The sequence below is a fragment of the Electrona antarctica genome (genome assembly GCF_951216825.1).
Source record: "Electrona antarctica genome assembly, chromosome: 2".
Taxonomy (NCBI): Eukaryota; Metazoa; Chordata; class Actinopteri; order Myctophiformes; family Myctophidae; genus Electrona; species Electrona antarctica.
Genome location: NC_136807.1, coordinates 34130209 through 34156745, shown reverse-complemented (window position 1 = coordinate 34156745; position 26537 = coordinate 34130209). Strand labels below are relative to the sequence as shown.

The 26537-nt window shown below is 44.8% G+C and overlaps 1 protein-coding gene across 3 annotated transcripts; it reads left to right on the top strand.

Annotated features, from left to right (window-relative positions):
- The first annotated feature begins 348 nt into the window (after window positions 1-348).
- Window positions 349-20683, top strand: brpf1 (bromodomain and PHD finger containing, 1). 3 transcript variants are annotated; one of them, XM_079488711.1, is made up of 16 exons: window positions 349-756; window positions 1780-2564; window positions 3519-3708; window positions 4146-4433; window positions 4966-5483; window positions 6924-7245; window positions 7844-7978; window positions 8797-8925; window positions 10260-10689; window positions 11591-11899; window positions 12135-12413; window positions 12890-13037; window positions 13148-13278; window positions 13481-13596; window positions 15213-15367; window positions 19127-20683. In XM_079488711.1, the coding sequence occupies exons 2-16, from the start codon at window positions 1825-1827 to the stop codon at window positions 19308-19310; spliced, it is 4074 nt and encodes a 1357-aa protein (XP_079344837.1). In that variant the 5' UTR covers window positions 349-756; window positions 1780-1824; the 3' UTR covers window positions 19311-20683. The 3 variants fall into 3 exon arrangements, with proteins under 3 accessions (XP_079344837.1, XP_079344839.1, XP_079344838.1); XM_079488712.1 differs by lacking the exon at window positions 349-756 and adding an exon at window positions 890-926; XM_079488713.1 differs by lacking the exons at window positions 13481-13596; window positions 19127-20683 and having other exon boundaries at window positions 15213-15350.
- Window positions 20684-26537: the final 5854 nt, after the last annotated feature.

Genomic DNA, 26537 nt, shown 5'->3' with positions numbered 1-26537 from the left:
ATCTAGCCTATTAAACTTAGATTTTCAGGCATAACACAACCTTTATATTCATGGCAGTTTTAGGCATTTCCATGTACGTTGGGCTGTTGATAAAAATTCAATAGAACTTAAAAAGACCGGTTATTCTTGTTTTTACAACTGAACTGGACAGCAACATTACTATTAAACTTGACAGGTGCTGCCAAACAAACTCGTAGAAAAGTGCGCATTAATCGAAACCTTTAATGTATATTATAATAAAGAGCATTGCCATATAATTTACTGCAGTATTTTCGATAATTTTTTTTCCGGTCATAGCATAATGTGAAATGAATCCGCAGATTCGTCATTTTAGGGAGGAGACGGCAAGACGCGGTCCGGATAACTTAAATTAAAATGGATATGTAAAGAACTAGAACTGAATTAGTTTTAAACTGTCAATGAATCACTATCAAAAAAGTAATTAATTCTCATTTAATCTGAAAGGCGAGAAGCAGGCCCCTGCTTTAGCGAATGTGTGTAAACGTTAAACGCGCCTAATATGGCGTACAGCAGCAATGGTTGCCCCTTTTGTTCGTTTGAGTTCCTGAATTATACCCATCACAATGAAACCCCTGGGATATTGTGTTGTTTTTTAAACATATTTTTTAATGTATAAGCTTCGTGCGGTCAATCCTGGGACCATTTTTGATTTATTGAAACGAATCCACAGACGTTTGGGGCATCTGTTGTGGGCTCGGTTTTCGCAGCACGCAGTCTTCATCGGAACGCGGAGTAGTGAGTATTTACATGCACACAATTATTCTACTCAACATGATTCAGTGATAGAACTCCGATTCTGATCGATATGTGGATCTGCCTGGAGCTTATTACTACCTGCCTGAAATATTTTACCTCTGAACCCTAGAACGCAAACTGTATGAACGCATCCGCATCCATCACTCAGAGTAAATACAGAGCCTTGCTGTTTCCTTTGATCACTGAGAACGGTGATATATCTGTTTATATGTTACTTATTGAAGATAATATACATTTGTGAGATTTGACGTTTGTGTAATAAATACATGGTGCAAATCTACCCCTCATAGCTTCCCAGTGTTATTTGACTTAGTCAAAGTGTTGTTTTGTAGCTCAGTCTGGGTGTATTGAAATCATTATTAGACTGAATTGTGAGCTCAACTCCGAAATTCGAGTTTAGTGCAACTCACGCATGTATATCGACCAGGACGTGAACATCGTAGCCAGCTATAAGTCAGTGTGGGACTGTGGGTGTTGTTGTTGTTTGTTAGCTACAGTTAGCTTGCCAGCTAACTATGTTTCTTGTTGTTCCTGGAGATCATGTAGCATTTAACCGCCAACCCTCGCCAAGTTCCACTGAGTGTATTTTTGTTTTTTGTTTATCCAGGGGGTTGGAATTGTTTAAATTGGTCAGAAACTGTCGGAAAATTAAGTGGTCTTCATTATCATTGGTTTTCTAAAAGGTGGTAAAAGCAACATATATTCAGCCTGTGTAGATAATCGTTCTTCAACATTACATGAGCAATACTAGTATAGTCGCAATGAATTAATGTTTGTACCTCATGAATGTATCTGCTATTGTCTAAGAACGAGGCATGGTTGCCATGGGGAAAGGTCTATGAATTTGTGGTCACGTGATTCCAACAAGACAGGTGCTGTAGTAATTGCAGGCATAATGTGGATGGACTAAGGTTGCAATTTGCTAAAAATGAAATAAAAATAAATCCATGCATATTGAATACACAAGAAAAGGTGATTCTCTGCAACTGCTTGTTATTTCAGATGTAACCTTGAGAAGTTTCTGTCCCAGGAGTGGCCCTTGGCACAATGGGGCTGGACTTTGACGTAAAGACATTTTGTCACAATCTGCGGGCGACCAAGCCCCCTTATGAGTGCCCTGTCGAGACCTGCCGCAAGGTTTACAAGAGCTACAGTGGTATTGAGTACCACCTCCACCACTATGACCATGACAACCCCACTCCTGCACAGAGTATGCCCCAGAAGAAGAGGAAGGGCCGGCCCCCTCGCATGTCACTGGTGGGGTCAGGGGATGGAGACGGAGGTGGTGGTAAGGGAGGTGGCCCGGGTCAGGGAGGGAACACTCCTGGCAGTCCAAACCGGTCAGAGAACTCTCACTCTCCGGGAAGGGAGACAATGACGTACGCCCAGGCCCAGCGCATGGTCGAGCTGGAGATCCAGGGACGCATCCACCGAATCAGTATCTTTGAGAACATTGATGTGGTGTCAGAGGAAGACAGTGACGCGGAGGACCCTCCGTCCTCTGGCGCCGGTGGCGGAGGGGGAGGGGCGTGTAACGGAGGGGACAGCGGGGCGGGAGGCAGCGATGCTGGGGGCAACGGCAAAGACCGCCCGGATACACCTGCTGCTAATGGCGGCAAAGCTACGCCAAAGTCTGGCAAGCACAAGAGCAAAGAGAAGAAGAAGGAGGGTTCGTCCCATCACCACAGTGCTCCGTCTGGACCGGCGGTCAAGCTTCCTGAGGCTGTGTTCAGGGAACTGGATCAGGAGAGACCCGAAGCCCCTGAACGTCCCTTATCGTATTACAGGTCAGCATTGACAGTCAGTCATAGCTTATTTTACTGTGACATACATAGCAGCTATGTGTTGTGTTTTTAACAAGCTGCTGTGCTGACACACATGCTACAGTGACATGCAGGATCTCACTGTAAGGGAGACAATCGAATTGTCCAAACTTGCACAAACTGTAGACTGTACATGTTGGCTATGATGAATGGCTACACAAAAATAATTAATTAATTTGTTCAGTCATTTGGCCACTAAAAGTCTACAAACCACATGATCAATAAATGTAAACACAGTAAATGCTGCTGTCAGGTCAGGAGTATTTTCTTTATAACTTTAAGAGTTTTGCTTATATAGTGTGCTTAATTGAGGTAGGATCATGGGCTAGAAACAACTGTATTTCTGAGGATATGTGAGGTACCACTTAGTGCTTAATATTAAATAATAGATTCGAGATTCAAGTCATGGAGTCTGTCATTCAGTTTATCGCCCAGCTCTTTATGGGATCTGTGTGTGAAAATGCTTTGATGTGGGGCGGTACATTTAATTGAAGTAAGTAATCAAACAATGTTTGAACCATTTCTCCTCTCCCCATCCATCAGGCACACAGGGGTACAAAATAATCATAGACATACCCTTTGATCAAACATATGGCCCAGAAAAGCATAATGAGCAACAAAGGCATTAAGACATTTATTTTTAAAGAAATTCTAATCTCCAATCATCATCCTTATCAATAATTACGATTAATAATCGTAATTACAGATTTAAGCAAAACTAATCAGTTTAGCCATAAATCCCATAATTGGGCAGGCCTTGATTTGATATTCTGCATACTGTGGTTCCAGTGTGTCTTACTCCTTGGTTCATCTGAAAAGCATTGTCAGCAGTCATACTCATCCTTGTTGCCCTTTGATGATAATTATTTTTAACCACAACTTTTATCTCTCTCTCCACCCTTTATCACTGCACCTCAGGTACATCGACAAGTCAGTGGAGGAGCTAGATGAAGAGGTGGAGTATGACATAGACGAAGAGGACTACATTTGGCTCGACATCATGAATGACAAGCGCCGCAGTGACGGCGTGACACCCATCCCTCAGGAGGTCTTTGAGTACCTCATGGACCGGCTGGAAAAAGAGTCTTACTTTGAGAGTCACAATAAGGTGCCTGCTATTACACTGAACATGGATAAGTAGAAATGTCCTTCAAAACGTATATAACGCAGTGGTTTTCAAACTATTAGTGCCCAAAAGGCACACCAATGAGTAAGTCAAAATCTCAAGGCACAACTGTATTCATAGTGAAAATAGCCAATGTATCTACAAGCTCACAGCGCATCTCAATGTAAATGTAACAATGTAATTTTGTGCGAGCTTGTAGATTGGCTATTTTCTTTTTTATTTCAGATTACATTTATTTTGCCTAATAATGACATTCCCAAAATAGGGATGCCAGGTTGAAAGTGTTTACAATATCTGTCTATGTGGTTCACACAAAATCCCAAGGCACACCTCGACTTATCTCAAGTGGAGGTGTGCCTCGGGGGGGGGGGGGCACACCATCTAATCCTCATCCTCGTTTCACCCCTGCACTCTGCCAGGCGGACCCCAGCACGCTGATAGACGAGGACGCCGTCTGCTGCATCTGCAACGACGGCGAGTGTCAGAACAGCAACGTGATCCTGTTCTGTGACATGTGCAACCTGGCCGTCCACCAGGAGTGCTACGGCGTGCCCTACATCCCCGAGGGCCAGTGGCTCTGCCGCCGCTGCCTGCAGTCTCCCAGCAGAGCTGTGGACTGTGCCCTCTGCCCCAACAAGGGAGGAGCCTTCAAACAGACGGATGATGCCCGCTGGGCACACGTGGTGTGTGCCCTGTGGATCCCTGAGGTGAGTGTGCAGCAACTCAATGCATGTGGCCCATAGGGCAGGAGCCTATCTCCTGTTTCTGTAGCGTGAGGCAGCTTGATGTACAAGTACACCCCCTGGACATGACGCTAGCATGTCGCAGGGACTTTACCCCCAATCCAACCCTTGGTGCTGAGTGCCAAGCAGGGAGGCATTGGGTCCCATTTTTATACCACCCAAATTTAGAACAAACTCCTCATTCTGCTACTCTGAGTACTCTGAGCTGGCTAACTCAATACATAATATTGGCAGGTTACTCACTATACAATACATTTCACGATGCGATACGTGTGACCAAAATGCCACAAGATGAATACATTTCTATGCGTTCATAGTACATTTCAAGATTTAGCTTTCCTTTTCTTTTTTTTTTTTTTTACACATTTTCAGTCAAAACATACAGTAGGTAATCTGTGGTCTAGGACTCTCAAAATCTGATGGGACGGATCCAAACTTCTGGCGTAGTGGTTTAACTTATTGAACTGGACTGAATCATTTCTTCTCCCAACGTCAGGTCTGTTTCGCCAACACCGTCTTCCTAGAACCCATCGACAGCATCGAACACATCCCTCCCGCGCGCTGGAAGCTCACCTGCTACATCTGCAAGCAGCGGGGCTCGGGCGCCTGCATCCAGTGTCACAAGGCCAACTGTTACACCGCCTTCCACGTCACCTGCGCCCAGCAAGCTGGACTCTACATGAAGATGGAACCCGTCCGGGAGACCGGCGCCAACGGCACCTCGTTCAGCGTCCGCAAGACGGCCTACTGCGACATCCACACGCCGCCCGGCTCGGCTCGGCCTCTGGCGGGGGTGGGCGGGGGAAGCATGGGCTCCTCCCACAGCGAGGGCGAGCTGGAGGAGGACGACGAGCCCAGCATCGGCCACGACGACGACTCCAAGGGATGGAGCTCCGAGCGGGCCAAGAGAGCCAAGGCCAAGTCCAGGCTTAAAATGAAGCGAGCCCGCAAGATCTTGGCTGAGAAGAGGGCCGCTGCTCCGGTGGTGTCTGTACCCTGCATACCTCCCCACAGGTACTCGCTCATACGCTACATGCACTTTTTATGCATAGGAGCATTGATTCTATCGGCATGTACTGTAAACTGAAGCCTCATCCGATTGTGAGTGATGGGATTCAGGATTGTGATGTAAAATGTACATGGATGGTGCGTTTTTACGCAGGCTGGCTGTTGTTCCAGTGCCTTCAGAGCAAGCCCAAGACACAGAGCGCAATGGGAACGTTTAAAGGCAGATGTACATACAGTATGCCCTCTTGACAGAAGAACGATAGGGTCAAAATCGTGTGTGTGTGTGTGTGTGTGTGTGTGTGTGTGTGTGTGTGTGTGTGTGTGTGTGTGTGTGTGTGTGTGTGTGTGTGTGTGTGTGTGTGTGTGTGTGTGTGTGTGTGTGTGTGTGTGTGTGTGTGTGTGTGTGTGTGTGTGTGTGTGTGTGTGTGTGTGTGTGTGTGTGTGATATATATTTTGTGTTTTATTTAGAGAGTGTTGTAGAGAGACAGGAAGCTGAGCATAGATAATAGGGGTCTGGTGGGAATCAACTGGAGATGTCAACACACTAACCATTCACTTGGCTCCTGGCGAAGTTGACTCATAACGTCTCCAGGGAGTTCTGTCCTTTGTCAAGGAATTCTGGATCAATCAGAATGTTGAGGCAAACCGAGTCAGAGACACTTTGCAATAATAAAGTTATTTACATGAGCTCACAGCAGAACAATATCAAACACAAAGGGGGTTAAGTAGTTCTCTGGCGATTGGACCATTGTTATAAACATAGATATTAGGGGACCTTGTGTCACAGATCAAAGCTGTACTCAAAACAATAAATACCAGGCCTGCATGCCATGGCGTCATGATTCTATAATATTCAGATTGTAAGAACACATCATAAAGGGTGAACATCCACATGTCAAATATGCCTAGTGCATGTGATAATAAAGACAGTACGGCTTTAATGGGAGTGTAAGTGATACTACAGTATGTTATTTCTTGAATTAAGTGTACTTTATTTTGATAGTAATTATTTGCCTGAGTGTTTGTTCAGCACCGGGTCTCCCTGTCTCTCCAGCTCTTGAGTAAACACTAACAGAAATTACTTTTTCATGTTGGGATTGGGGGATCCAATCAGGATATAGAACCTATACCAGTTAACCAAGTACAATTGTAAGTGATTAAACAAAAACTAAAAAACACACCGGAAAATGTGGAACTGGAGCACTGTATATTGAAGCTGAGAACTGCCTCTTTGTGGAGTTTTCTCCCATGATGTTGGTATCCTGACCAAAGGTTTCTCTTTACCAAAGATCTGCAGAGACAGGGAGACCACTGCTACTGAACAGTCTGCTGCAGTGATTCCTGTTCTGTTCCTTTAACTAACAGTGTCTGAATAAATTATTCCATGCCATTCAGATCCTTTCCAGAATGACGATATAAAACTGACCAATCTTCTGTCATCTCCAGGCTGAGTAAAATCACCAGCAACCTGACGGTACCCAGGAAGAGTCAGTTCATGCAACGACTGCACAGTTACTGGACTCTAAAGAGGCAGAGCCGCAACGGAGTCCCTCTGTTGCGGCGGCTTCAGACCCACCTGCAGTCGCAACGCAACATCGACCAAATCTCGCCGCAGCAGCTACCCATTGCACAGCAGCCGCCGTCAGTGACGATGTCTCCCACCCCCTCCACGATGGTCGACGGAAGGAGCTGGTCGACGGAAGGAGCACGTTCAGTGGAAGGAGCACGTTCAGTGAGAGACTCAGTGAGAGACTCATTTTGTCAAATTGTAAGTTGTAACAGCGGGGCAAACGGCAACGACTCTGGGTGATAAAAATCTCCTTCCTGCTGTCATTAGTCATTACTGTATGTCCTTTGAAGCGCATGTAATTGGCATAGCAGTCTGCTCTTACTCCATTGCGAAGTGGAACTAGGAACCACATTTCGGTGGTGTGGTTCCACATGGAGGATAAACAAAGCAACACATGAACACATGCCGGACGATGTCGTCCAAAAGATACAATATTTTAATGTTTTTGAACGATGTTCCTCCGCCCACTTTTAGACTATAGCCTCTTCGCCTGCATTTCCCAGTAGATGCCAGGTCCCATAGACAAATAATGCACTTACGGAAAATACGCCAGGCTGTCGCCTGCTGTTGAAACGCACCGTAAGAGGCACAGGAGGTCATTCCTACCGGTGGCCATTATTAAGCTTAGCTTTTCAATGCTTAGAGGGGCATTTTACGAATTCACAATTCGTCATGCTCCTGGTATGTACGGTCCTTTTAATCTGAAAAGCAATTTATTTTAGTCTCCTCTCCATGCCAATATACATTGTGTGTGTGTGTGTGTCTCTCTCTCTCTCTCTCTCTCCTGGTGCCTCAGAGGGACAGTGAGGAAGTGCAGCAGTCTGCCTTGAAGGAGCAGCTCAAGGCTTGGCAGCGACTGAGGCATGACCTGGAGAGAGCCAGGCTGCTGGTGGAGCTCATCCGCAAGAGGGAGAAACTCAAGAGAGAGACGGTGAGACGCATGGAGTCAATACGAGCTAAACCCCTGCTCCTAAACAGTGCCAGTGCCATCAGAAAAAGGAAAATGTCTGGGTGCTCGGAAGTTCAAATGGAGTGTAGTGAAGGTACTCTTCGTTGGGAGACTGAAAACTAAGGAAAAAGAAACCAAGGCACTCTTCTGGTGAAAAAAGTTAAAAAATTTGGCTAGTTAAAGCAGGGGTTCCCAACCTTTCTGACAGTTCATAAAATGTTCGCAGACCTGCACAGGGGGGGGGGGGGGGGGGGGGGGGGTCAAATGGATTTGAAAATACGGCAGGAAAACTTGCGATTCCCTTCTCGCGTACCAGTGGCACATGTCCCGCGGACCGGTGCCTCTGAGTTAAAGGACACCTACAGAAAAGGACTGAAATCAATTTCTTCATCCAATCCTGGATATACAGTGGCCTGCATTAGGCATATGATATAGAATCTTTTTCTCTGCAATAATAGTTTAAGTCGGTCACCCCCTCTAATGTTTTTGATTCTAGGCCTTCAACCTTGAAACTATCTGGATTGCTGTTATGTGTTGTAAAAATGTTTAGCCATAGAGGGTCATTAAGATTACCTCTTCGTATAGCATACTTATGCCAGTCCAATGTTTCCCATAACCTTGTTTATCATTTACCCTGATTTAAGCCTGAATGCCGATTGATGACTGGATCTCTGCGTTACTTATCCCCGCTAGAACGGTCTCAGGGTGCCCTATGTATTCGAGGACTGGTGTGGCAATGAAAACATGCTTGATTTTCCCAAGCATTGTGTCACAATGTGTCTTGTCTGCTGTTTGTTCAGATCAAAGTGCAGCAGATGGCGCTAGAGATGCAGCTGACTCCCTTCCTGGTGCTGTTGAGGAGTACACTAGAGCAGTTACAGGAGAGAGACACCAGCAACTTTTTCACAGAGCCTGTTCCCCTGGCAGAGGTAAGGAACTAGTTTGTCAGCATGACACACTGCTTTTCACCCTTTACCTTTGCTCCATACCTCTGCTACGTCCATGAAAGAATGGAGAAAGTCCTGTTGTCTCACCAACTAGACGGCACCTTCCCTTCAGGCACCTTCAGGCACCTTCCCTTCACTGCATCAAACATGATTTATGTATTGATTTATTTATTGTTGAACGTCATGCTTACTCCCAGGTGAGTAGCAAAAAGAGTGGTTTGAAGAAAACAAACAGAGCTGAAGATTAGCTGTACACGGACGTACGGACGGAGAGGAGCAGAAACATAATCTCGGCCACACCTTTGGGCTAGTTCAAGTTCAAGTTCTTTATTAGTGCATTAGGGCAATTTGGTTTACAGCAAGTATAGAGGTTTGAAACGTAAAACAGTACAACACAACAGACATGTGACAACATGGCATGGGCACATCTTTGCAATTGATAAAAGGATAAGAAAAAAAGGAGAGAAGCCGTATAAAGTGACATCATCATAAAGTGCCATCATCATAAAGTGCTAGGTGCAAAACATAATCATCAACATCGTCATCATCATCACTTCCTTTTTTTCCTTTTTAGTTTTTACCTTCTTTCGGGCAGCATTGGCTGCTCGGATTGAGGCAGGGACAAAGGAGAATTTGTACCTGTTTTTTATTGTCCTAAGGCCGGATGGCAGCAGTGAAGGCCGGATAGCTGAGACAAAAATATCTGCAGTCAATTAAAAATGGCACATACTAGTTGATGCACAATGGTTTAGTAGGCAGATTGGTTTAGTTACGTAGATGTATTCTGTGGGAACAGTTTTTGCATGATGCACGTGTACATTGATTGACCTGTTTAGCTAGCGACGGAGACAAAGTGAGATGGCTTATATGCACTTTGGTTTTGTGAACATTTAAATATTACCTTCTAGGTTGCTTAATATCTAAAAACGTAGGGTTCTGCTCATTAATAACCTAGTGCTACTGTGCTATTATTTGTCTTTTTATATGCAAAAATAATCCTCTGTGCTCAGTCCAGGACAAATCCCCCGGGTTAGTCTTACACATTTATACCCAGAGAGCCATTATGAGAGCCATTATTTAATGGGAAATAGTATCTGGCATTAATGTTTCTGTGCCTTCCCCTGTGCTTGTGCCAGGTGCCAGACTACCTGGACCACATTCATGTTTCTGTGCCTTCCCCTGTGCTTGTGCCAGGTGCCAGACTACCTGGACCACATCATTAATGTTTCTGTGCCTTCCCCTGTGCTTGTGCCAGGTGCCAGACTACCTGGACCACATCATTAATGTTTCTGTGCCTTCCCCTGTGCTTGTGCCAGGTGCCAGACTACCTGGACCACATCGACACCCCCATGGACTTCCAGACCATGTGGAATCTGCTGGAGTCTCATCGCTACCTCACCTTTGAGGCCTTCGAGGCGGACTTTGGCCTCATCGTCAACAATTGCCTCAAGTATAACGCCAAGGACACAGTGTTTTACCGGGCCGCCCTGCGTCTCCGAGAGATGGGAGGCGTGGTCATCAGGACGGCCCGCCGGCAGGCCGAGCGCATTGGCTTTGACTACGAGACAGGCATGCTCCTCCACCGGGAGCCCAGCCCAGACAGCCAGCACGACCGAGAGAGGGACCGAGAGAGGGAGAGGGAGCGCGAGAGGGAGCGTGAGAGGGAGCGCCAAAGGGAGCGGGAGATAGAGCGAGAAAGGGAACGAGAGAGGGACAGAGACAGGCCACTATCTTCCAATGAGGAAGGTCAGTGTTCCATACTTCTACCTCATCCACCCCTCAGTCAACTGCCAGTTTGTTTTAACCCATTGATGCCTGGTGCAACCTATACGTTGTTCTACCCTTGATGCCGGCGCTCTCTCTGTGTCTCATCAGCTATTGTTATAATTTAGCTATTGAAAAATAGCAGATCTACAAGCTCATAGCGCGCCACCGAGTGGCGCGCTATGAACTTGTAGGTCTGCTATTTTTGAAAAAACATAACTATTTAAAAAAATAATGAATCAAAATTTGAAGGTTTTCAGAAACCTTAGGTCAGGCCCTAGAAGGCGTTCCCAGATTCAGCCTCAGGTATCAATGGGTTAATACATCACCATTTTCTTACCCCATGTCTGTGACGTTCATTTCACGTGTATACCATTCGCCGAAAATTGACTCAGCCGTGTGTGATAGCAGAAATTAATACTTGACAATAATAACGGGCACCTCCACAAATAAGTAATATATGTTGAACTGCCCATGTTTCAAATCACAATAACCCCCCCCCCCATAGCAAACTTCTTATTCCACATGAGAGCATTACATTCAGCTGATCCATCGTGCAATCGAGGGTCTTGCTTCCAGACAGAACAGATGTAGGCTACAAGTTATCAAGGCGACTCGACTCCGACGAGATCTGTACTTTTTGACGAAAGACAAAGTCACAATTCAAAGTTGGATATTTCATGGTGCCTTTTATGAATGCAAATGAACTTCTCGGAAACACGCTTGTGATTTTCACAGCTGACAGCTGTCCTGATTCATAATGACACAGGGATTTACACACCCTTTCATGAATTGCACCACGTATGTTTTTGCTTAGAGAAATGACGCGCGTCTTTAGTCACTTGTTTTCGTCACCCTTTAACGCTCTCACTTCCTGTCGTAGAACTACTATTGCCGGAGAACCGGAGGCGGCTGCCGTTGGAGGAGCAGTTGAGGTACGTGCAGGCACGCTTCGACGAGGTCAGCTCGGGGAAGCACAGCCTCGGTCAGTCTCGCCGGCTCAAAGCCCTGAGGAAAGAGATGACGCTCATCAAGAGGAAGCTGGCCCACCAGCGGGAGGGAGGTGGCGGTTTGGGGGGCAGGGACTCTGTGGGAGGAGGCGAGCGTAGTTTGGCTCTCCCCCATCACCCCTCCTCTGCCGGACGCCATGATGAGGGGGGAGAGAGCAGCAGCCAGGAGATCGGAGGCAAAGGTCAGTCAGTCTTGTCTTGGAGCATGTCTCTGCATTTGAAGTATGTGTTTACTGTTTACCTTGCATAGCTTACCTTGCTAAATGCTTAAATACTAAATTTGTAAAGTGTAATTCAGGCTCTAGACTATATCCACCTCGCCAGACACCACTACACAATGTGTATCTGTTTATGTTAGGAAAGCTATGATGTTACTGTGGTGCTCTCACAATGTCGCTCCACCATCTCCCACTACAGATCTGAGCACGTCGTCTTCAGCGTTGGCACCGGAGGTGGGGCGGCGGACGTCTGTCCTCTTCTCCAAGAAAAACCCTAAAACGGCCGGACCACCCAAGCGGCCCGGGCGCCCCCCCAAGAACCGGGACCTGTCCCACGTGGGGTCGGGCGTGAGTCCCAGTCCCATAGGCCCCCCACAGCTTCCCCTGATGTCCCCTCCCAGGCAGAGGAAGAGGCCTCGCAGCCCCCACAGCACCTCCAGCTCTGAGAGCGACAGTGACAACGACGACCTTCTACTGGGTACGAAGACCACATCACCTTCAATAATAATAATGTAGACATATTTGATCTTTGATCCTGCGGACGAAATTCAGATTTCAGCTTCACCCAGCTGATTGCTGCCCTAGTGGTCAGACTTGAGCAGGGGGGGGGGGGGGGATTTGAACCTAGGACCTTCTCTTTCCCAGACAACTTCTCGTACTTGTATGTAATAATACTTTTATACGTTTGTGGTATGATGGGTGACAACCATAGTTAATATAACATATCTGCAGAATGGTCGACCTCTCACACCAGCACATAAAGAACCCGAAAGTACACTCTTCTTCCGGGGCTTGGCTCCAACGTTGGAGCCAATAGAGCATTAGCGTTTTAGACGATAGAAGCATGCAAAGTATCGTTCTAAATGCGGACGTCTTGCAATACCAGAGTTGGCCACCAGGCTTCTTATGGCTTCAATAATCCTTTCTCCTGATTTTATATCTGTCTTGGTACAGTTTTGCCCAGCAACGGTTTTGACGGAGGGAGCCAGCCGGTAACGGAGAGCTTCCGCGTGTACAGAAACGAGCGGAGTCTCCCTCGATCGAGCTCAGACTCCGAGTCCACGACCAGCAGCAGTAGCAGTGCAGCCTCAGACAGGACCAGGTGATTAGCAGATATACCAAATATACCAAACACTTCATTTTTACACGTTTTCTTTCTTATTGCTGCTTGTCTAACCTCCTCACCCCTCTCTCTCTCTCCTCTCCCCTCAGCACTACTCCATCCAAGCAGGGCCGAGGCAAGGCTTCCTTTTCTCGCTCTGCCTTCCAGGAGGACAGCAGTGAGGAGACGTCGGGCACCGAAAACGACTCCTACTCTGTCGGAGGCTCCCGCGGTTCACACTGTAAGAACACTCTCAGATGCACACACACAGACACACACACACACTCTCACACACACACTCACTCCAACAAAGCATCTGTTTACACCATAGTCATGTCCTTCCTCGTGGGGTGATGAACACTTTATGTCTGGCCATCATCTTGAGGGTGATACATTGTGTAAATGCTGACATGACTGTGTCCCTGTGGCTGTGATGGTGTCAGTGGTGCGTGGCCGATCCAGGTCCGGATGCTGGATGACCTCTGATGATTACTCATCTCTGGACGCCCTGGACCTGGTGTGGGCCAAGTGCAGAGGCTACCCCTCCTATCCTGCTCTGGTGAGACACTCACTCACACAGCACACTGGTGCCTGATCCATGGAGCAATCAAAGCAATTAACTCCAAACTAAACAAATATATGTGGATCATTGCTAGCCCAGATCAACCCCCATCTCCCATCGCAGCTAGGGGAATATCAATTCACGTGCTGCCGCCCCTACCCACCATGTCATATTAGCAGTCTTGTGTCCTGTCTTCCTTTGCACATATTTGGCTTGTCCGCTCTCAAATACGGATGAGGCGAATGACGTGCAGATTTTCTGTACTATAGTGCAGGTGTGGAACGCAGAGAGAAGAGAGAGTAGCCACACGTGATAGAACAGCACCAGCATGCTTGAGTGCGCATGAACGTACACACGTGTGTCGCAGTAGGTCACTCACTTTGGGTTGGTGCAGTTCAAATTATGAATGCAATAAAATGTAGTGGTCAACACATAATCAAAGCCACGGTAAGAAATAGAGCCTTTGTCTCTGGACTACGTCAGTGGCTGACTACACTACACCTAGGACATACGTAGATCTGAAGTTCTGCAGATCTTTGTCCGTCCACACTGCCAGCGACGCGAGCGAGTCATTAAAAGACTTTGTCTTGATGTACCATGAGTGACAGCAATGTCGTCCACCCCTGAAATATTTGCTCACTGTTCGTCTATTTGAGCGAGGTTTTGTGGCCGTGTTCCTCCCCCAAAATATGTTTATTGGTCTAGATATGCATGTTGCTTTGCTCTCGTTCCTGGAATACAGCTGATTGTCGGAAGTTTTATTAAGAGTGAAGGAAATTGGATGTTCAATTAGCATAGTGGCTGGACAGCACAGTAGCTTCTCATAATTATATTTCAGGATTGTTCACTGTATAGTGAGACCCTTGTTACTTCATATTTAGACTAGTCATGTCCAGGTGGTGTGCTTGTACATCATGCTGCCTAAGGTAACGGGAGATAGTTGGCTCTATAGTCACGCCCTGAGGAAGACATGTTGTCGAAACTGGACAGCGGCTTCGGCATGTTATTGTTCTTAGTATGCGAAGCCCTGTCGTCTAAGTAATTAAAGGCTTGTTAAAGTGAGTCCTTGCTCAAGTGTGCTTGAAGTTTGCCCTTTTGAAGGGATTCTTCTGCATCAACAGGAGATAGGCTCCTGACCAATGGCCACATGGCTCAGGTCATGATCTGTTGGTTCCGAAGGCTAATTACTTAGTATATTGTCACTGTCGTACTGTACCTTGTACCGTATGTCCAAAACTGTTACTTTTCAGGAAATGTAAATGTATGTTCCAATGTATCCAATGATTAGTGATCACTACTAATCAAGTGATTAGTAGTGATTTAGTCACAAGCTCTTGTTAATTGTTGTTTTAAAAAAAGGAACATCTGCAAGCTCACAATGTGTTGCACATTGGACACACACACACACACACACACACACACACACACACACACACACACACACACACACACACACACACATTGGACCGGCTATTTTACTTTTACTTTTGCACGACACGAAATATGGACATATGATGACATGCCATCAGGCAATATCTTGTATCTTTTGCCAGATAAGTCGTTGTAATACAAGTGCTCTTAATTTAACAATGCTGCCCTCCTAACTCCTGTAGATCATTGACCCCAAGATGCCCAGGGAGGGGGTGTTCCACCGGGGTGTGCCCATCCCCGTGCCCCCGTTGGATGTGCTGAAGTTGGGGGAGCAGATGACTCAGGAGGCCAGGGAGCACCTCTTTCTGGTCCTGTTCTTCGATAACAAGAGAACCTGGTCAGTGTGTGTCTTTGCTTTAATTTTTCTCCCATGCATGCCACTCATTCTTTGCTCATCACTCTGCTCTGAATATTTATTTTGCCGTCCTCTGTCATCTGTTTTTCCCCCTTACGGAAAAGCTATCCACCTGTTTCCAGTGTCCCATGAGCCTTTGCGTGAAATGTGTGCATCACTTCCTCTTCCTCTTGGCTGTAGCCAAAGATTGTTAATTTAGGAAGATAGTCCATGCTGATTGGAGCCACTAGAGGCGTCATGGTACACAAATCCTACAAATGGTCTCCTAAAAAGGCGTCCACCTACTACACGCAGATACGGGAAGTAAACCGGAGATGGCATGTCTTGTTATTACCGTCTTGGTTGCTGTTGTTGCTGTGAACAGCGTTGCCAGATTTTGCAAACGGAAACAAGCAGTCAGGTCTATGAAAGCAAGCCCAAAAGAAGCAACTAGTCTGTCTTTTACCACTTTACATCGGCTATTTGAAAATAGGAGATCTACAAGCTCACAGCGACACGTTATCATTTTCCAAGTGGAATATTTTTAATATATTGGCAATTTGAAGAGAAGACTTCCACACTCGACTTACTAGTATAACAGCAGGTGCGTAGGCGACAAAGCAGCAGACGTGTAGAAGGAGGGAGACCCACACATTTGCTGGTTCAAGAGCTTTTTATTTAATGTCGATAATGCAGCATTTCGGTCTTTCGACCTTCCTCAGGCATGATTCAGAGTAGGCTGACATGTAACTAAATACATTTCATAGCTATTTCATAGATATATAATGGTGCATTTATATAGTGCCTTTATCCAAGGCGCTTTACATGTGCATTACATTCACCCATTCACACACACACATTCATATACCGATGGCGGCGGAAACCATACAAGACACCAACCAGCACACCCCTGTGCCACCACTGCCCAAGACAACCATAGACAACCAATATGAAACGCATGTAATCATCAAAACAGGTAGCAGCTGCATTGTCATGTGACTCTTAAAGTTACAGTGCCTCTGTGACATATTCCTCAAATACCTTTGAAAATAACAAATTACAATAATACAGGGAAACATATATAGAAATGTCATGCCATACAATACAAGAAAATCAACATACAATTAATGAATAACTTAAGCAAATCAATGTCGCATATAAGGTCCTACTACCATGACAGGAGTGGACAGTAAAAGTAAAAACAACACAAGTGGTGCTTGGAGCACCCTGCTGGGCAAGAAGTTTGATCAAGTGACCGTGTAATTCGATATGGATAGTTAGCATAACGTTTAGATGTAATTCATCATTCAGCCCTTTAGGACGGGACGGGAACCCCTTTGGCTTCTGGGCGGTCCCTGGAACTACATATTTTGAGATGGGGGTCCATGGCCCAATAGAGATAATTCTGGGGGTTCTTGAGATGAAAAAGGTTGAGCACCACTGACATAGAAACAGAGGTCTTTGAGAAAAATGTTAGGATTTAGAAGCCTTTTTTTTAATCGACCTCAGTCCAAAATGGGTTAAGAAGGGCATCATGGTTAGTGGTTACCACCTCTTCTTGGTAGTTTGACTTGTTCTATACCAATGAAACGGAAAGTGGAGATGTCATGTTTAAGATCATTACAATGAATGGCAACAGGATATTCACGGTCATTTCTTCGAATAGAACTCTTATGTTCACTCATATATTGGCAACAAAATATTTTCAGACGGAGGTCCGTGGACAATTACATATTAATCTGGGAGTCCTTGACGTGAAAAAATGTGGGAACCGAACCACTAGGAAGAAAGCCCAAATAAAGCAACTACTGTACACTTTAAAACAAGCCCAAATAAGCAACTACACTTTAGAAGCAAGCCCAAATTAGCAACTACAATTTAGAAACGAGACCAAAAAATAAACAACAGTGACTTTACAGGAGAAAAAAAAGGACAAAAATAATAAACAGACATGGCAACACTGGTTTTTACTAACACTAACTTTACAAAGATGCCCAGAACATCGGGATGAATCTGTGTAGTTTATGGCTGCTCCAACAGTAGTGACAAAATTCAACTTTGGAGAGAAACAGAATGCCATTAGATGAGCCATATAAATGGCGGTGGCTGAGACGAAGCAGTGACTGAAAGTTCCCGACAGATACATAACGTCTTTCTGTATAAACACAAGGCTGCTGTACTTTCTACCTCATACTTTACATGCTATAATAATAATATATTATATCTATCTTTGTAAAGTTAGTGTTACTAAAAAGCAGGTAAAAGAGCAGGTTTGAGCAGACTACCATCAGACTACTACATCTGAATGTGTCTAGAGGAAATGAAGCACACGTTTTTCCCCCAGTAAGCACCGTGGGAAACGTCTGTCATGCTAGGGCAAGCATGGCGTAAAATGTGTGACATCCGTGTGCGGCCCAGATACTCCTGACTGCACATGCTCAAGATGAGGAAAATGGACAGGATGATGAGATCCGTCAATACCCTCAGTATTTAACAATAAAAGAGTGATCTTAGATGCCACGTTTGTTAAATGGTATACAAGCATAACAGAATAAAATAAACACAAAAGACTGAGTAGACGTTAAATGACCACATAATATTATAAGTGAAATACCCCTTAAACGGGTAGTAACTAACGCACATGATTAGGAATAAAGTACCAGAACTAGAGCAGATTTAGGTATACAGAGTACTCTTGCTTGTGAACCGAAACATGGTGGTTCTACGTATCTCACCTTTAATCCGACATGCCTTTTTACCACTGCTTTGTGTCAAACCTGCAAACGCATCGATTTTACTGCCGATAAACTTTTGTTAACGCACTTCCTCAAACTTGAGGCCTTAGTGTCTTCTCTATATCTATACAATCACTCCATGAAAGTGCTTGGCATGCGGCATGCTCGTAATGTACCGTGATAACATCGAAAGAACCTCTATTATCTGCTGAAGTGCACAGAGGCAAAAAACTTGTGTCGCACTTTAGCAGAAATAGGCCAGCCGTGGTTTGAGGGGATAGAGGTGCGGGAAAACGTGCTGCATTTCAGATCATGGTGGTGCACAACATAATTCCACCAACATACTCTACTGGTGTGCGCGCATGTGTGTCAAGATTATTATAGTTTTGAATTATACTGAAAATAGCCAGTCTATAAGCTCACAGTGTGTTGCATTGTGTTGTGGGCTTGTAGATTGTCTATTTTCACTATTAAAAAAAATGTTTTTTTTGAGTGGTGCAACCACTCCTATAGACAGCTATGTGTGTGGCTGTGTCCCTGGGTCTGTCCCTGTTCACCACCAAGTGTAACTGTTGCACAGCCTAACACACATACACACACAGGCCAGGGAGGAGGGCTAGTACAGTACAGTACAGTACAGCACCACTCACTTCAGACGGGTCATTTTTTTAAATGTTTGTCATCAATATACATAAGACTAATAGTGGTGGCGCTACAGGCAAAAATCATGCACTTTACGATAAATGTGTGAAATTCGGCACACAGTTAGAGAATGCCATAAGGCATGCTCTAACTAGGTGAGATCACACCTAGAGGCCCATATATGGAGCTAACTGATTTGTTTCCTGATGCCATGATGACACATTGAGACAACACCCGTCCTCCCTTTTCTTTTCTATAGGATGATTAGTTGATGATTAGTTAATTTTATAGTTAGTTTTTCTCTCTCTTATTTTTCTTCTAAAGCCTAGTTTTGTGTGTGTGTGTATGCGTGTGTGTGTGTGTGTATGCGTGTGTGCGTGCGCAGGCAGTGGCTGCCGCGCTCCAAGCTGGTGCCTCTGGGCATGGACCAGGAGCTGGACAAAGAGAAGATGCTGGAGGGACGGAAATCCAACATCCGGAAGTCGGTGCAGGTGGCGTACCATCGAGCCATGCAGCACCGCAACAAGGTGCAGGGAGACCCCAGCAGCGACACCAGTGATAGTGACTGAACAAGCGCACACAGAAATGCATGCCTTTCCGGGTTTTGCAGCGGTGTGTGCGCGGGGAAAACTCAGCCTTTAGCCTGATTCATACTTCGTCGCACAACAGAGTCTTGCCCCGAAAATAGCCGATCTGCAAGTACACGATGCCTTACAGATGCGATGCATTGTGAGCTTTGTAGATCAGCTGTTGTCGGTGTGCGACCTGTTATACAACAAAGTATAAGTCAGCCATTACACCCCAGAAGTAGTGCCACTAGCAGCCCAGTGGAAAGCACATCCCATACACAGTGAAGTCCTGAGTGCTAATTTAACTCTACGAGTGTACGAATGGACCCGAAAGGGGGGGGGGGGGTATTTACACTTGTGTACATACCTACCCACCCTACCCCACAAGACGACACACACAAACCTTGCATCATGAAGCCGTATTTAATCTGTTAATCTGACATGTAAAATATTGTATTTAAGAGAATTGAAGAAAAAGGGTATTAATTATGATATTGGAAAAAAATGATACTATGCCCAGAATCATGAGTCATGATTTAAAATATTGCTTGTAAGTGATTTGATATGAGTGTTTATGAATAGAAGATGGTGTGCAGACAAGAGAAGCATATTTCCTTCCACCACTATGATGCATACATGCAATCTGTCTCTCCTCAGCACTCGTACATGCACTTGCGCGCACACACACACATTCGGGGAAATGCCTATACTGTACATTCAAATGAACACATGGGTGTGGTTCCACATGCCGTCATGTCGTCGCCACATCTGCCTTTTTAATCCTTTGACATTGCTGAATCATGTGCAGTCTGGTCACTTGTCACGACAGGACGACAGGCTCGGACTGGACACATCCGTAAGCGAACCAGCATTCTGTTGTAATTCCACCCCCTTCGAGGACCACCCCTCACTCACCGCGCCCCTTTTTCTCTCTGTTAAAGCCTATACTTGGTCGTACAATGGTGTCGTGCGCTGAAACTAGTCGATCTACAAGCTCACAACATGTCATGATGCGCCGTGTTGCATGGCACGTTTTCTTCTTTTTTTTTCTCTTGAAAATCATGTTTGGCGAGCGACGCGGCCGTACGACAAAGTATACAAAACTAGGCTTTAACGTTGTGCAGTCCTCTTATCTTCCCTATACTGTGTGTTTTTATCCTGTCTCCTGTTTTTAAGGTCTTGTTTGTGTCTGCCTGTGCGACGCAGGCTACTGGTGAATGAAAAATGAGGACTTGTTGAAATATTGACATGAGCGACACACAATAGTCTCACTGTCTGTTCTAGTCTCAGGCCGATGGCTTTAGAACTTTTTATATACAGATTACAAAAGATAGAAGTTTAATAATAAAAAAAAAAGAATTGAGTTTTGTACACTTCTTGGTCCCGGTGTTTTTCCTCTTTTTCTGGTGTGTGTACATGCATGCTTTGAGAATATTTACAATGTAACCTTTTGGTTTTTATAGTACGTTTTTTATAGTAAGGTTTTTATAGTAACCCTTGTTCTAACCCTTGTTCTTTAGTGCTTACCCTATAAGCTAGGAGTGGACGTTCTAAGGAAGGAGTGAGTCATAGGTCATCGAGTGTACTAAGATAATTACAGTACATACAACATATTCAATGACTCTTTTAACAACATGATGGCACATGGTGTGCCAAAACAGTGTTGTGCAATGGACCTCCAATAAGGCAGTAAGGGGGGTCCCTCTAACCAGTTCAAGGTTCAATGTTCAAGGTTGTCTTTATTTGTCTCCCTAAGGATAAATCTGTCTTGGAGACAGTCACAGCTGGAAAAAAAAGATAAACACCATGAAACATAAAAAAAACTGAGATATTGCATACATTCCCTTGATAAACTGCATCTAGTCAGTTACGGTTGCTGCCATTCGGCAATCTGTGATTGAGCATTTTGATTGACAGAGGAACAAATGAGTGCTTAAATCTATTATAGTCACACAATGGAGTAATATATCTCCTACATGATGGCATTAGCTCATACTCTCTGTTCAATACATGTAAAGGGTCAGATACAATATTCCGAGCCTGTCTTATCACTGCTTGTTCAAAAATGGCCTGGGGAGTGATGGGGGGGGGGGGGGGGTGGACATGCCCATGATCTTCCCAGACATATTTGCTAGCCTATTTATTTGAGATTTATATTTCACAGTTAGATTGCCAAACCAGCTGGACATACCATATCTCTCAAGGTTGATTCTATACTAGCCCTGTAAAAGGTCAACATAATACTTATATTACTGAATATTTATTCTGCTCTGACATTACTCTGAGCTCAAGGAAATCCCCATATTATGGTACAACGGGTAAAATGGGTATTGCATTTCCAACTTGCATACTGTAGTATATATATACTCTAAGCTCTGACCTCGCTCGCTCAGACAGTTGTGGGAGGTCTGCTTGGGCCCTTGGGGGCACACTGGCTTCACCTGAGAAGTAGGTCCATACATGCTAGTTTTGTCTTGCTTGGGGGAGTGTACTTACAGTAAATGCCCTCTGTATAAGCCTTCATGTGTAACAAACAGTATTGAATGTGTTGTGTGGTTATAAAGGGGGTGTGGCCTGTTGGTTTAGGATTTCTATTTTGCCTAGAAAGGTGAAAAGGAGCATGATGAAAAAACATATTCATTACACTGGTTCTACAGGTTTCCTGAGCTACAGTACGGACTAATCCATCATCATTTTTACGACCACGGTCAAGATTATGGATTTCACAATGCCACGCCAGACTTCCCGATCCTTCATTGCAGGCTGACCAGGCCATATCCTTAATTCCTAGTTTGAAAGTCCTTTTGTATGAACCCAAATACTTGTAGTCATCAAGTGTTAAGTGTTTTGATAAGGTGGTTATTGTTGGATTTGCATACATTTATATAATTCAGTTTTTGTCTCGTTGAGATAAAGACCAACACAGTTGGAGGCCTGCTCAAGAGACTGAATATTATATGGATATAATATAAGGTTTTCCCATTCAGACACATGTCAGCCCATTTTTCTCCCCGATTCTGATCTTTTGAAAATCACCCGGTCGGCCCTGATTTCCGATCACGTGATCGGATCGGGACAACCGTAATTAGAGATGACAACCACTGGCTGGTCTCAAAACACATTGTACCCTTTTTCCCCAGACCATAACAGATTTAACATTTTAGTAGGACTATTACTTCTACCACACTTGGGGGATTGTCCAGATGACTGATTAAACGTGCCTCTTTGCTTTAACTATAAGCACCTCTACTGCAACTAAATGGTGGGTTCATTGGGCTTTTTGAGAATTATTTTCTCATGAAACCAAATGCCAAACTTTATTTTGTAAGGATTTCCATATATGATAAACTTCCCCCACCTAACCAAAATCACCCACTCAGCAGCGCTGAGCAGCCGCACCTCCATTCACTTCTGCACCAGATTCATGTCTGGTTTCCTGCCTTGAGCAACAAGAAAATGAGTGGAAACAAGTGATTTGTATCAGATAGTGGTTAAGACAGAAGTTATTTTTCAAAGCCATATAGTTTTTGATCCTTTTATTCATACCACTTTAACGTAGCAACATCCAGCACACATGGGCCCCTCTTTGTTGGCACCCTGCGCTATTCAAAAAGCAAAAGAAACTGACTTAAATGCATGCAAGTGGGTGATGATGACCTACAGTATAAATATAAGGATCCGACTTTACACTAAAACTGCATGGTTTTGTCGACCACTATCTCCACCTTTATATTAAATGGACCCCCAGGCCCTACTCATTTAGTCTTACTGTAGGTAGGTGGTCCAGTAGACCCTACTCATTTAGTCTTACTGTAGGTAGGTGGTCCAGTAGACCCTACTCATTTAGTCTTACTGTAGGTAGGTGGTCCAGTAGACCCTACTCATTTAGTCTTACTGTAGGTAGGTGGTCCAGTAGACCCTACTCATTTAGTCTTACTGTAGGTAGGTGGTCCAGTAGACCCTACTCATTTAGTCTTACTGTAGGTAGGTGGTCCAGTAGACCCTACTCATTTAGTCTTACTGTAGGTAGGTGGTCCAGTAGACCCTACTCATTTAGTCTTACTGTAGGTAGGTGGTCCAGTAGACCCTACTCATTTAGTCTTACTGTAGGTAGGTGGTCCAGTAGGCCCTACTCATTTAGTCTTACTGTAGGTAGGTGGTCCAGTAGACCCTACTCATTTAGTCTTACTGTAGGTAGGTGGTCCAGTAGACCCTACTCATTTAGTCTTACTGTAGGTAGGTGGTCCAGTAGACCCCACTCATTTAGTCTTACTGTAGGTAGGTGGTCCAGTAGGCCCTACTCATTTAGTCTTACTGTAGGTAGGTGGTCCAGTAGACCCTACTCATTTAGTCTTACTGTAGGTAGGTGGTCCAGTAGACCCCACTCATTTAGTCTTACTGTAGGTAGGTGCAGCTCAATAATAGACATTCTTGTATGATGATGTATTTATTTACTAGATCGCCTAATCATTGAGAACCAGTGGTGTGTAGGCTACATTAGAGCAGGGACCTTAAAGCAGGTCATTATTGTCGTTCAAGAGCGCGCACGCACACACACACACACACACACACGGCTGATCGAAACCGTGACCTAAATCAAGACTCATTTACTGTCAATAAGAGCGGAAACCTAGAACAGCTGGAACAAGACAATCAAAATAAAACAATGTATTTACAAATAAATATTGGATATAAATAGGAATTAAATATAGGTGTAAACAGAGCTGTGTTACATTAACACTTTGGGTAATACTATCTTGTGAAAATATAAAAAGATTTTCTGTCAGAGATAGTTATACAATAGGCTATACATCCATATAGGAGACGTTAGCTTTATACTTTTGATAAACAGTGTACACACAATGGTTTGTATTCCTTAAGGTGCTTGTATTCCATTTGACATCCTTCTCCTGCCACAGCAGCTCACAAATCTCGCTGCTGTGTTTGCACATTGTTGTACTTCACCCAACAGATATGGGAGTTTTTTGTCATTGTCTCCACCAGGCCGAAGGCATGGGGAGAGAGTATGTTTTGCACTCCGTCCGTGTGTGTGTGTGTGTGTCCGTCCGTGTGTGTGTCCTTCCGTCCGTCCGTTACCAGCTAATCTCCGGCACCGTTAACCCGGTCGATGCCAAACTTTGCACACACACTCCCTGGATGCCAACGATGAACCTCTGCCCCGCATTTTCCAGAACAGCCTGTTATAGCGCCACCAGGAGGCCGACTTTTGTACAACACATTTTTTTATATTACTCCTCACAAATCGTTACACAGTATCTCTATGGTCATGTGCTCAAGTCGGATCTGTCCGATATTTCATATTCCATCCTAATTGGCTATAATTGGCTTTCACAGTTTGCAAGATTGCCCCGTTTTGAACAAAAGCCTCAAATCATGAACACAGCATGCAATTTACGTGAAATCTTTCACACATTTTCTTACTAGGCTGAGGAATATATCCCACCCTTTTCACATTGGCCTGTTATAGCGCCACCAACAGGTTGATTTTTGCAAAACACATTTTTGGAACAAAATGCCTCAAATCATCCAATTGCCATCAAAGGCAAACATGTTTATATTACTCCTAAACATTTTGCCAAACATCTCACACAGTCCTATCCTCCTGGTGGAGACCTGTGCCCAGTCCTATCCTCCTGGTGGAGACCTGTGCCCAGTCCTATCCTCCTGGTGGAGACCTGTAACATCTCACACAGTCCTATCCTCCTGGTGGAGACCTGTGCCCAGAAGGGCACTTTTTCATGTCATGTTTTCAAACTCTCATTGGGTGATTGTAATCCGTGGAAAGTATATGTCTCTGATGTCTTGGTACAGTGGGCAGACGGTTAGGAAATGTAGCTCAGTCTCTACCTCGTTTTGTGTGCAGTGGGTGCATAGTCTGTCTTCTCTTGGGAGCCAGGTCTGCCAATGGCGGCCTTTCTCAATCGCAAGACTGTGTTCACTGAGTCTATATCGAGTTAATGTTTTCCTTAGTTTTGGGTCAGTTACTGTGATCAAGTATTCTGCTACTGTATATTCTCTGTTTAGTGCTAAATAGCATTCCATTTTGCTCTGGTTTTGAGTAGGCCTAGATCTTTTCCAGTGTGTGAGATAGCTTTCTTTTTGTTTTCTTATCAAATCAAATCACCTTTATTTATAAAGCACATTTAAAAACAATTTCCATTGTAACAAAGTGCTGTACAGACATTTCATTAACACCACAGATAGAGAGACACAGCAAAAGAAAATTACAGACAATAAAAGCACAATTATAAGCAAACTATTAAAACAAATTAAACAATATACTGTTTATAAACACAAACAAGGTCACGGGCAATCAAATGCTTGGGAGTAAAACAGGGTTTTAAGTCTGGATTTAAAAACGTCAATGGAGGGGGAGGTTCTGATGGAGTAGGTAGGGGATGGTGTTCCACAGCCTAGGGGCTGCAACTGAGAAGGCACGGTCACCTCTGAGCCTCAACTTGGTTGTCGGGACATCTAGAAGCTCAAGGTCTGTGGATCTGAATTGATTTGGTGTAGTCCCGTTTGTTTTCTGTCTGGTGGTTGTGCTTGTGTTAGTCCCAGAACTAGCTGGCTGAAGGGACAGTCACATCTTTCCAGGGATTCACTGTCTGTGTGTGAGGGCCTTTCTGTGGAGCGTCCTCTCTCTCTCTCTCTTTCTCTCTCGTGGAGCGTGGCCTCTCTCTCTCTCTCTCTCTCTCTCTCTCTCTCTTGTGGAGCGTGGCCTCTCTCTCTCTCTCTCTCTCTCTCTCTCTCTATCTATCTCTTGTGGAGCGTGGCCTCTCTCTCTCTCTCTCGCTCTCTCTCTCTCTCTCTCTCTCTTGTGGAGCGTGGCCTCTCTCTCTCTCTCTCTCTCTCTCTCTCTCTCTCTCTCTCTCTCTAGAGGCGGGGCCGATTGAGGCAGGGATTTACTCAAGCGAAATTGAAATGCAAAGGAACACTACGGGGGTGCACATTTCACAACACCATGCAGAAGCCAGTGGTGCTGTGGAGGTAGTTCGCAGCTAGTTTGCATACGGTGTTTTGTTATTACCGGGATATGCGCAGGGTAGCCTATTCTATTTAAATGTTTACCATGGGATAGATGAGGTCATGTGGATGTTACATTACAGCCTATACCTGGACGAATACAACCGTGCCCAAATTGCCATAGCCTATGTCTTTCTCAAGTATTAAGATTCAGTATTAGCCTAAGATGTGTCCTGTCAA